Source organism: Antedon bifida, chromosome 1 (genome assembly GCF_963402885.1).
Source record: "Antedon bifida chromosome 1, ecAntBifi1.1, whole genome shotgun sequence".
Taxonomy (NCBI): domain Eukaryota; kingdom Metazoa; phylum Echinodermata; class Crinoidea; order Comatulida; family Antedonidae; genus Antedon; species Antedon bifida.
The window spans coordinates 29,261,116-29,274,078 of NC_136226.1; the positions used below are offsets into that span (position 1 = coordinate 29,261,116).

At 33.2% G+C, this 12,963-nt stretch overlaps 2 protein-coding genes across 2 annotated transcripts in view; both read left to right on the plus strand.

The window, feature by feature from the left end:
- The window catches only part of LOC144848027 (calcium-activated chloride channel regulator 3A-1-like), a 29,084-nt gene extending 19,660 nt beyond the window's left edge, over positions 1–9,424 (plus strand). The window contains exons 12-16 of the mRNA XM_078704693.1: positions 1,376–1,548; positions 3,433–3,628; positions 5,476–5,598; positions 6,296–6,454; positions 6,683–9,424. Of these exons, the coding sequence (XP_078560819.1) occupies positions 1,376–1,548; positions 3,433–3,628; positions 5,476–5,598; positions 6,296–6,454; positions 6,683–7,281 (1,250 nt within the window). The 3' untranslated portion in view covers positions 7,282–9,424. The remainder of the gene's footprint in view (positions 1–1,375; positions 1,549–3,432; positions 3,629–5,475; positions 5,599–6,295; positions 6,455–6,682) is intronic.
- Positions 9,425–10,970: 1,546 nt separating this feature from the next.
- On the plus strand, positions 10,971–12,551 carry LOC144855195 (uncharacterized). The gene has a single exon (XM_078713039.1). The coding sequence runs from the start codon at positions 11,542–11,544 to the stop codon at positions 11,914–11,916; it is 375 nt and encodes a 124-aa protein (XP_078569165.1). The 5' UTR covers positions 10,971–11,541; the 3' UTR covers positions 11,917–12,551.
- Positions 12,552–12,963: the final 412 nt, after the last annotated feature.

Genomic DNA, 12,963 nt, shown 5'->3' on the forward strand with positions numbered 1-12,963 from the left:
GTAATGTAATTAAACTATTTTCCTAATAACATTAATGTTTTTGCTATAGAGTGAAACAGCAAATTATGTACACCAACAAAATAAGGTCGCCTAGTCATTCGACTCAAAGATCCAACACGTAGATGGGACATCTTGTTAAACTCGAATTTTTAATTTATAAATTTGAAAGCCAAAGGTGACTGTTGTAACCGGCCGAGTAACATAACATTATGTACACCACTATTAAGGTCATCCAGTCAATCGACTCAAAGTTCTAACAATGGCACATTAAAGTTTGAATCTTTAATTTATAAATGTGATACAAGCTATGGAAAGCCAAAGGTGACTAATTGTAACCGGCCGGGTAACATAACACGTTCAGTGCACCTGTTTTGTCGACAAGTTCTGTAGCGGATTCAGGGCACCGGGTGGATAATCTAAAAATAACAATAATTAAAGCATCCACTCCAGTCATTATTCTAAATATGATTCATTCAATAAACCTATAAGATATGATTTATCAAAGTTCTTTATGATTAAATTACTTTTATTTCATGTGAATATCCCATAATGATACCACACTTGATTAAGCCCCAGTGTCGATGAGTCACAAACCCGAATCCTATAGGATTCACACCCCGCATCTCAATAATAATATTTCCGCGCGACCGAAATCCATTGATTGATTATTCCTTTCATAATACTATGATGACGTAAGTGATCCGTTTCAAGAGGTGTTGCTTAAACCCGTCTAGTGTGTATCCCGTGTTAAGTTCTACATTCACTTTTAATTGATAGTACGGTACGATAAGCTATTGTATCTCGGTGTGCGCTAAACTTATTACTATAAGCCTACGTAATTTCCGAGTGAAATTTTTTTTTTTTGATTGATTGATTCTTTTATTTTTCACACAAAATTCATGAAAATATAAATAAAAAATTAAGTACAATAAAGTGTGAAAAACAGGATAACCACAAGAAAGCAAAGCTTTTAATCTGTGGCACCCTAACTAATGTTAAAGAAACTTTTATTTTGTATACTTGCTCTAATTTAAATAAAAAGTTGAAGCGTTATAAAATTAATATCAACAATAAGATACACTCACATAGGCCTATTATAAACAAAAACTTCCGTTATGTTTGAGATATAAAAACAAGAAAGTGGCATAATTATTAAGGGTTAGATCAATCTCGGCCGCCGGATTAAAAAGCAGAATTGTATGGCGCGCCACTGATGTGGAAATGTAATGCATACGTACGCATAGTCTACATTATGTAATGAATTAATACATTCATTAATTCACATTTGAACAATTTAATGTTTTAATAAATGTTTTTTTTTAAATTTTATGATTATTAACCATTTTTAATAACAAACATAATTTGTTACTTTTAGGTTACACTCCCGTTATTAACGCCGAAGTCATTGCCGAGGTTGAGATCGCTGGCAACATGACAGACGCACCGATCCTATCCGATGACGGTACCGGAGCGGACGTGAACCGAAACGACGGAATCTATTCCGGTTATTTTACCAACTTCATAGCTGAAGGCAGATACAACGTCAAGGTAGATATACAATCTGTATTGATATGATGTACTTGTTTAAAGGCAAAATCGAAACGCTAAAATTCGGCGAGAATTAAATAAATTTAGCCGAACCAGGGAAGAGTGAAAATTCACTTTTTCCACCCAAACGCAAATGTTCTGCTCCCACTCTCCACTATCGTCCGATAGCATTGGGTCACAATTCGACCTAATATGATATGATGCAACAGATATAAAATAGACTAAAGCTTTGTCCACACTTGTATGAAAAAAAAAGTGGAACTACAACAGCTATAGCCAGTGTAGCAGTAGCCTTCAAATATGAAGTTTGCTCCCAAATAAAAGAACTTTATATGACAACAAATATTATGTGCATATCATCATGTCCATATATGGACATGATGATGTCATATCACTACCATATTTGGGCATATCACTACTATATTTGATAGTGTAGACAGAGCTTAAGCATTGATGATATATCATACTCATAGAAGATTCCAATTAATTGAGCGTTAACCCCAGTGTAGTAAGCGGTTATGACTAACATGATTTTAATAAAAAGCTCGTTACGTTCACAATTGGAGTAATGCTCTAAGTGAGCGGTAGGAATCCGCGGTAGTTAGTGCATTGTACCGCGTCATGATACGCGATGACATTATTTTGTGTATACTTGCATAACCCTATGACGGGATGCATTCATGTTTTTATTTAAAGCTCTGTCGACACTATCAAACTGTATGTGAAAAAAACATGTGATGTGACCATATATGGACATGATGATGTCATAGCACTGCCATATTTGGGAATATTCCTACCATATTTGGGCACGCACATCACACTTTTTTGTCAAACTAGTTCCATAGTGTAGACAGAGCTTAACAACTTACTGTCAAAAAAAATATAACCCAAACCTGTATAAACTAGGCCTATTTATGCAAATAAATAGGTCAAATACTGAATTGAAAGAGAAGTCTTAAGCTCTGTCTACACTGTCAAACTTTATGTGACAAAAAAATGTGATGTGCCCATATATGGACATGATGATGTCATATCACCACCATGTTTGACCATATCTCTACCATATTTGGGTACATCACATTTTTTTTGTCAAACTAGTTTGATAGTGTAGACAAAGCTTTATATTACAATCAGGCACAGCATCATCGCAATCACTACCGTGGATATAGAAAATAATATATATTTTAGTAATTATTAATAGTATTCATTAGTAGACGAGACAATTGCCTGATGCTGGCTAGGGTACCGTACTGATCTACAGTGATAGTGAGTGAACAATGTCACGTGGTATGGGAAATGAAAGCAAATTCTTAATACTTATAACAACAACTGTTTAAATAGGATGTAAAGGTTTACACTGATATTATACGATGTATTGCACTAAATGACGATAAAGCACGTGGGGGTACTGTGTGCAAGGCACCGTATCACATTATCTTAATAACATTTAACATTATGCCTACAATTACGGGACATTTTGTATACCAAAAAACGTAAATAATTATATTTTTTGGAAAACATAATAAATGATTTTACTAGGTCTATTTACCAACACTATTTTGTCAGAATTTTATTTGTTCATTAAAATTTTTCGAAGTAGTGAATACAGTTGAGAAGAATTATAAATAAAAACATTACAAAATCTGTACAAGAAATAGCTCCATAAATATGCACACTAGATGTGCTATCTATTTATTAAGTAAACTGAATTTTTAAAATTAACGTCAATAAGGTTTGCTACGGAAGCCCATTCGGGCCACTAGTTAATTATATTTTAAGAGCTGTTTCTGGTGGCCGACACTTAAATTGCCCGATGTTTAAAAATATTAGAAGTGTCACACGAATATCATCATCACATTATTTTCTATCTATATTGTTATTTAGGTTAGAGTGACCAACAAAAAGAGTGTTACCCTGATAGCGCATGGCAAGTCATTAGGATCGTCGAAATCCGCCCTTCCTGACCCATTATACGACCAGCAAAACGCAGAAGGAACGAAACAACAACAAGAGGAAGAAACAGGACCGTTCCAGAGAGTGGCAAACGGTGGAAGTTTTACATGTACTGGGGCCTGCACTGGTATGTTAAATATACGTACTCATACATTGTTCATGTTTTAAAATGGTGTTGATGCCATTATACTTTTAACAGATCTTTAGGCATGGCATTATTGCGTTAAAGATCAACGAATGCCAAATTTCTTGTCGCGAATAATAACTTTGTATTAAAACTGCCTAACATTACAAATTAAAATGATGATGTTATTGAATTCAATAGTAACATAATCGAAAGTTCTGTTGTTGATATATTAATTGTATTTACCCATGGGTGGCGTACTGTGGCATTACCTATTAGATGAAGCATTTTGTGAAGTTAATAATAGTATTAAATAGTTTTGCTTTTCATATGCAAGCCACAACTACATGGCATTACAATTGATTAATACGCCAGTAATACCACGCGCACATTTAAATGTTGATGATACATATTAAGGCTTTAGTACGCGCGCGTCTACATCGTGTCGGCTTGTTATCAAAAAATGCAAGCCTCAACTATATGGCGTTTTTCCAGGATTGATGAATTACGCCAGTGATACCACGCGCACATTTAAATGTTGATAATAGATTTTACGACTTTAGTACGCGCGCGTCTACATCGTGTCGGCTTGTTATCAAAAAATGCAAGCCGCAACTACATGGCATTCCAGGATTGATGAACACGGCAGTAATACCACGCGCACATTTAAATGTTGATAATAAATAGTACAGCTTTAGTACGCGCGCGTCTACATCGTGTCGGTTTGTTATCAATAAATGTACGCGTTGAGCTTAGCCTTACGTCTTAACTTCGTTACCATCATATATACATTGTGTTAGAAATAAACAAGACTCAAGATTACAATCATAATTATTAGTCCCAGGGTTAAAACTTACTTTTAACATCAGCTTAAAGTACGTAGTTAACATACCCAAGATAATATAACAGTATGAATAACTTGTTACTTTTTTCAAACAAATTAATGACGCCAAATGCCCATATTAAGACAATGATCTGGATTTCTTCGAGGGTAGTAATTATGTTTCGGTTTAGTCATGTTGACATTTGGAAATTGTAACATACATATTTGTCAAAAACGTAGTACTATATAATTTTAGAAATTATACACCAAAAAAACAAATATCGCTTACAAAAAAATTGAGAATTGAGAAAATGGTTCAGTTTTCCAATCAACATCATCATCATATCCAAGGCAGTGTATGGTTGCACATTAGCACGAGGTACTCTATGCTGATGACGCGGAAAACACATGGGCTTCCTGCATTGGATTTTTCTATTAAGTAGCCTAAAAAATAATGGACATGATTTCAAAGCTTATCACACTCACGCTAACTTTGAAACTAAACTTCCGAATTGACCATTTAAAAAAACTAATGTTAAATGTCACAGACAGTGACATTCAAAACCCAATTGACATTCAATACGGGCCTTAGTGACATTCAAGACTCACCTAAAACGTTTCGGGTACCAAACAATATAACAATCTTATGAGATCATGTTCAGAATATGAGCACTGTTTCAATCATTTGACAGTGTAATTAACATATAACAATCTACATAATAGCCAATCAGAACTAGAATTCTCAGACCTACCCAGAATGTTATTACACTCTTCTATGAAAGAAACAATAAAATATTGTTGCTATTAATTTGATCATTGCCAAATAAGGTAAATCACACTCGAATTTATCTACATTTTTCTATAAAAAATGCTCTTTTTTCAGCTGATCAAGGCCTACCCAGAATGCTATAATATATAAAGAAACAATATAATATTGTTGCTATTAATTTGATCATTTCCAAATAAGGCAAAACATACTCGAATTTATCTACATTTTTCTATTAAAAAAATATTCTTTTTTTTTCAGCTGATCGGGACCAATATCCTCCCTCTAGGATTACTGACCTAAGAGCACGCTTAGTAAGCTTCAACAAGAAGGAGGTAGAATTGAGATTCAAGGCACCCGGCGATGATCTCATGTATGGCAGAGGTTAGTCATTTCCACAAGATGCATAATTACGTCCTGTGTTTATAATTAAATAGCTCATTATCAGCTGATAGAGTCTGTGATACCTCGGTAATTTGCATAGTAAAAGGTGAAATATGCATACAATTAACTGAAATCAGATAATGATATAGTAAATAAATGTCTTGAGGTATTTCCTTTTAAAAAAAACTTCTCTTTCTTAACCAACACTGAAGGAAAGACTTGCTCTGTCTACACTATCAAGCTAGTTTGACAAAATAAAGTGTGATGTGCCCAAATATGGTAGTAATATGTCTGAATATGGTAGTGATATGACATCATCATGTCCATATATGGGCACATCACATTTGTCACATAAAGTTTGATAGTGTACACAGAGGTTAAACATAATATGATTGGAAACATACTTTCTAAAACGAATAGCAAGCTTTTGAAATAAAAAAAATAACATATGCCTACGTTATCAAGCATACTTACATTATTGTCATAAGACATGTGACATGCAAAATACACCCTTTTCTACAATTTGAAAGGTTTAATCACAAAATCGTTTCTTTGGTTAGCCTTACATAGTTTTCTCCATGACCTAATTTTCTAAAAAATTTAACTTGGAAACAATATTTTGATAAAAAAAAATTTAATGTTAGAATCTTATTTTTATATTTTCAATTTTCTAATTTATTTTCATTTACATTCACAGCTAAAGAATATAATATTTACTACTCGACGAATTTCGATAATCTGTACAACAGTATTGGTGTAATGGCCATAACACCTGATCTGGTGAAAGAGGGCAGTCTTTCAACTCCGCTCGAGGCAGGACAAGAAGAAAAATTCAACGTCATTGTTCCCCAAGTTGGTAAGTTGTTTAGTCTAAATATATTTTCAAGTGAATCCGTTTTAATATCATACATCACAATAGCCCTTACATATATATACGAATATGTCAAGAGATTAAAACCACATCGTCTAAAAAACATAACTTTCATCAAGATAATGACGATCTGATAAAGTGAAATTGAAGTTTACAACAAAAAAACGTACAAAACGTATACTAAAAAAAAAAATCTACATTTCTAATCTACAGGTGATTTTGCGTATACTTTTACGATTGTTGCTGTTGATGACGTGGGAAACAAAAGCCCAAGATCAAACTTCATTACAATTTCAGCCAATGACCACAGTGGGAAGATTAAAACATGGGTCGTATGTGTCATTTTATTTGCAATTGCTGCTATTATTCTTCTCGCACTCATGGTATTCGTACTTTTGTATCGACGAAAGCTTCGCAATTCACAACCTGAAAAACCTATACCAAAAAATCTATCCGCTTCTGAAATGGAAAAAGCAAATAGTCTGCGGATTAACTCAATGACAAGGCTTGATCCAACCTTAGAATCAACCAAGAAAGAATCTCCAAAGAAAAAACGAGCACCGAAGCCTCCTACTGGTCACATGTCATGTTTTGAACCTGGTCAACTGAACTTAAAGAAGGGAATAAGAAAAACTGATCAACGAGCAAGCGTACCCGCACGTCATTTACATATAGAACGCGCGCCAAAATACGAGAACGCTGACTTTAAAACTTACGAAAACGCCATGTTAGATAATAATGTACCACGTGGGCATGTACGAAGTACGGCCTTTCTTATAGAGAAAACAAATACTGTCATACATAAAATATGAAGTGAAATCAGTTAAGAGTCTGATGTTTATTTATGCCGTCTGTTTGCGCGTACCATACGTGCGTGCGCAGGTGTCGGGTAATATGGTAATATGAAGAACTCGACTGGTTGGTTACTTCTTGTTGAATGTACTGTATTAGCAAAGAAAAACTTTTTACGGTGATGAACTATATAATTTAGGCAAACAATGCATTGTAATATAGGCCTAATTTTATATAAAAACAATTGTTTCATTTTTTAAAAAATTTTGATTATTATACGTGATCTATTTTGCGCATACATTTTTATCTAAGCCTATATGGCACGAAAAATATAAGGGACGAAAAATATTTTGAATCCGTAGAATATAACGGTAATAATTATATTTCAGTTAGAAAATTGAGTTTTATTTGAACACGCCTTCGACGCATTATACATAATATTATAAAATCTAGTTCATATTGTTTAATATAAATATTGGTTTCTTTTCACTTGGCATTTTGTAGCATTTGTAAACAATACATTTTGTAGAATGTGAATATACCATGGGGGTTGATGGGCATCATGCATTACGTATTTGGCATTATTTGCGCATTTTTGCAATGCATAGCGCCCTCAACTTTACGTATTTTGGCACGATGCTCACCAAACCGTATTATTTCCTTAAAGATGTTGTCTCCCCAAAAAATGAATATTAATTAAATCAGGCTTTGAATAGATTATTTTGTAATTTTAATAAAATTAATCCCTTTCTGTAAAAAAAACCCCAAAATTAATGTTTTCTCATACAAAATGACAAAATAAATGGTCAAATTCAACCAAAAACCCATTGGACTATTTTTTGCTTTAAATTACAGTTTTTTCAGGTAAAGAATTTTTTTTTTCCGATTCAATTTTTGTTCAAAGTGGATAACTATTATGTGACATTAAAATGGCATATTCAACAACAAAAATTTAAAAAATTATTTTTTTCAGGGGGACAATACATCTTTAAATTAAACTATAGTAATTTTGTTTAAACCATGAAATAAATATTTATTTACTTATTTATATACCATGAGTAAACAATGATGTCATTGTTGTACGAAACTTCATTCCATTTCATAATTTATATTCATTTATTTACAATATTATATTTATACTATTTATGTTGGCTATTTCTTCTAACCATCGAAAGTATTGCTTAATACAAATTATTATGCGGTTAAACCGGAATAGAATTAGAGCAGCGCAACTCAACGAAATGATTACTTTATCAGTACAAGTCTGGCTCCCGTCAATACACCAGAGTTACTATTTATATCTCTAGTTTAAAGAAAAAAAAAACTAAATAGTTTCTATTTAAATCATTAAAACGTTATTTTTTTTACAAATAAAAGGTTGTATTTATTATATTTAATTCCTTACTAAAGCTCAGTCTACACTATCAAACTAATGAAAAAAATGTGATGTGCCCAAATACGGTAGTGATATGCCCAGACACGGTAGTGATATGACATCAGCATGTCCATATGGGCACATCACATTTTGTTTTTTGTCACATAAAGTTTGATATTGTAGACAGAGCTTAAGGAAAACATATATTGGTTGATTGATATTGCAGTTCTTATATTCTTTAATCATGACCTATAACCTTATAACAAGAACGACATTCAGGGGGTGAGGAGGGATGACAAGAAGATAATTATACAGAGGGTCTAACCTTAATTCCTGAATCGAAAAGTGTAAAAATATAGTTGATTAAAGACTGGATATTTATTTTAATTTAGGCGTGACAATGCATGTAAAAATGTTAACCCTTTTAAAAATAAAAACAATTCTGGGCAATGGTTAGCTCCGCTATTTAAGACTACTTCAGTGTACCACACAATTCTTGTGTGCGCCCGATCATACACGAAATATACGTTCATAAACCTGTAAATATGGAACGCAAATTGCGTAAAAGGACGTTCCTCGGTGATGGTTATACATATTTCATAAATAAACCGTATACTAACTGTTCTCCACAATTGAGTCAAGTTTCCGAATGTGATTATAAAACATCTTTTAGTAACATTTAAACGAACATTTTGTATCATATTATGTATATTTTGTAAATAGTTTATCGATGTTTTGCTTGGTTTATATTATTATGACGATATTTAAATAAAAGCTGGTGATTGGCTAATGTATCTTTGTCGTATGTACTTATGCTAATTTATGTGAATGTTGGACACTGATCACTGAAAGTTAATAATACTGCACTGTAAAAATAGTGTTTAGATATTAAACATGTATTTTGTACTAACTTTTCCACACGTTTAGCCATAAACATGTTTAGATATGAAACATGTTTAGGTACTAAATACATTCTAAACATGTAGTGTGTATCCAACTGAACACATCAGTGACGTGTTGATTGTTAAACATGTGGAGCAATATAAAAACACGTTTAGGTTTTAAACGTGTTTAATTTGCTATGTGTGGAGCTTTTCCCGCCACATTAAAATCGTATGCACGCAACGCTAAACACGTACCTAAACATGTTGACTGCTAAACGAGTGGAGGAAAACAACATGCAGCTATAAACACGTTTAGGTTTTAAACACGCTAAACATGTAACTTGTGCTTAAAAGCTAAACGTGTGGAAAAAGTGGGTACAAATTAGGTGTTTAAGATCTAAACACTATTTTTACAGTGTGATGATAGCATGTGATAATTATTTCCGCTGACGAGAAACAATATTGATTTGTCTGAATTAGCTGTTATACTAAAACGATAGCGAACGACGATAGATAAATATATATTTTTTTCTTACAAAAAAACAAAAAGAATTAGAACAGTTTTCATCAAAGAACTATCAGATCTAGTCCAATGACGTCATCAATAAGAACGTATGAAATCGTTATCTCCCTAGGCTTTAATACTGCCAGGTCTACTCATTTCAATATATATAATTGGCATTTTCGTTTGGGGATTGTTTTTAAATATCTCATTGAAGCCTATAATAACTTCGGTACTTACCCTGGCGTCTACTGATGAACTGTAATGATGCCTGTGAGTGTCGTGGCTTCCAGCAGATTTTCATTTCTCCTGATGAAGCCAAGGTATATATCTACTAGTTGGCTCGACGCTTATCATTATCGGTTTCTCGTCTTTATTTGAACGCCAATATAGTCTTCTTACGATCTCATGTTACCAAATACCTTTAATATAATATAAATATAATTATAATTTTTAAGCTTGGCACTACTCTCTGTCAGTTTTACTTTATCGTTTATTGCGATACATACAAAATCATTTTTTTCACTCTTTCGATTTATATAATCAACTATATAATTCATGAATTTAAACAAGATCTATTTATTTATTTATTTAACATCTTTTATACAGGATTACACAATCAGATAAAAGAAAACCTGTTTTGCATTGTGGCCCTGTCTTAAATACAAAAAAACTCAGGGGGAAAAATGTTTAGTTTTTGTGGGGAAAAAATGAGATCGATATCTAGCTTTGAATGAAGCAATTGTTGGGGAATATTTAATTTCAGTTGGTAGGTTTTTCCATATTTTAGCGCCTGCAACTTTGAACGACGAGTTCATCTCACTAATGGTATAGTATTTATTATATAATACATATTGATTGTACGATCGTTGTGAATACAGTACGAAAATCGTTTACGCCCTCAGGAGCAATTTGCTTCGCTACAAGTGAAGCATTTTGTCGACGTTTTAAGTTGCTGCTGTGGCGAAGAACGGTACGTACGTTTTATGTTCGTCTTTATTACAAACCAACAATCTTGGAATATATCAGGAATGTTAGGTGCTCACTATACCTGACAGAAACACCGATTATAATTAAGCAGTGGCTTAATTTCCACCGTATGTGTTTTGAAGTGTACTCTGTTGTGATATAACGCGTCAGAATATTGCTTTAACGCGTCAGAATACTGCTTAACGCGTCAAAGTCGTTACCTATCTAGGACGATGATAAAAACAAGTACATTTTAGCGGAATTAGGCTGAATTTGAACGGATAAAAGAGTAAACGGTTCCATGTGATTATTCGAATATCCATCCAATCTGTAAAAGTCTTTCTAACACTGGGTAAATAATATGTGTTGAATTGTACACTGCAATGGTATTATTTTCATTACAGGAAAATCGATTGAACCGTTCAAACACAATGTCACGTCGCTTCGCCGACATACAGTAAATATTTTTATTTGCAATTTGTAAAAGGAAGTCTATTCTATTAAAATACACTTACATTCAAAACGTGACTTGTTAGTATAATCAGTCAAAATGGCGACTGCAGCAGCCGAGAATAAATCAGTTCAAATGACCAGTGGACTAATAGAATCGCCAGCCGATATTGTTTTTACGGAATCTCCATACGGAGAATCTCTTCGGAAATTCAATGTGACTACGGAATTCCCTAAACCGTTCAAGCGGCCGAATAAGCGACGCGGCCGTGACGGGAATAGGTATCGTACACAACCCGTAACATTTGCCGAAATAAAAGAGGTTGACGAAGAGGTTACCAATGCAGGAGAAAAACAAAAAAAGGATTCATCGTGGTTAAGAGGAAGAACGATGGAGAAACTAAAGGAATCGGATGTAGATGTTAGTAGCCAACACTTTGTAAAGTCAGTATCGTTTGATAACACTCTTCATTAGAAGAAAATGAAATTAATTGTTTACGATTACGTCACAGTTCATGATTCGATAATGACGATGAATCATGACGTCTCGTTGATTTATATATATCTAGACAATAACTGGACACTTGGTTTGTTTGGCGACGTGCGTACATTTCATGTTGTCTTGCGCGCCCGAAATTAGTCAGATGACTCAATACGCTGATGATGGAGTTATCGTTATGACGGCGAAATCTAGGAGATAGGCCTAATTGTAGTGTAAAAACCATGGTTTGCTAATATGCTAATTATCATTAGATAATAAAGCTTTATAAATGAAATATTCAATTTTATAGATGGATTATTGATAACACGAAGTCTTTGATATATTCAGTGCAATTTTACTTATGTCAAAAACATAGTCCTAAACAGAGAATTGTCAACTCTCTGGTCCTAAAGTAATACTTAAAAAAACAGACGACATATTAATGAAAATATTGATATTCAAGAAAACGGTACTGCGAGGTAAATGAACGGTACCATATCAATACCAGCTGACTTGCTCTGTAATTTATATTAGCTTGTAAATAGCAGAAGGAAATTACATTATTTTGAAGATAAATAGTACAAAATGCACTTTATTCTCGTATCAATATTGTCATTTATGTATTGGATAAATATCAGAGAGTGATACAGTATACAATTAATAAATCACTCATCCATAAGATACCAATCAACTGACAAACAAACCAATAGACATCCATCTTTGTCTACTACCACATTATAAAAATAACACAAGGGTAATTAATATTGAAAGGGAAATAGGGCCTACATCATATTGAGAATATTCCACATTGCAACAATGTGTGCTTGTTTTGATTTTGATACAATATTACTGCTTTTACTATCTATCATAGGAATATTTCGTAATACAGCATCTCATTTATATCACATGTGATGCCTGTATCATGTAAAGTTATGTTAAGGGTTAGGTTACTATAGACACATGTGATGTTGTATTACAAATATTCCTATGATACTTCGGAAATACATACACAGTACCGAGCATCGGCTGAAATTATTCGTC

Bases quoted from the DNA above. Each gene is read 5' to 3' on its own strand.
- LOC144855195 (XM_078713039.1), top strand. From the start codon at position 11,542: ATGGCGACTGCAGCAGCCGAGAATAAATCAGTTCAAATGACCAGTGGA.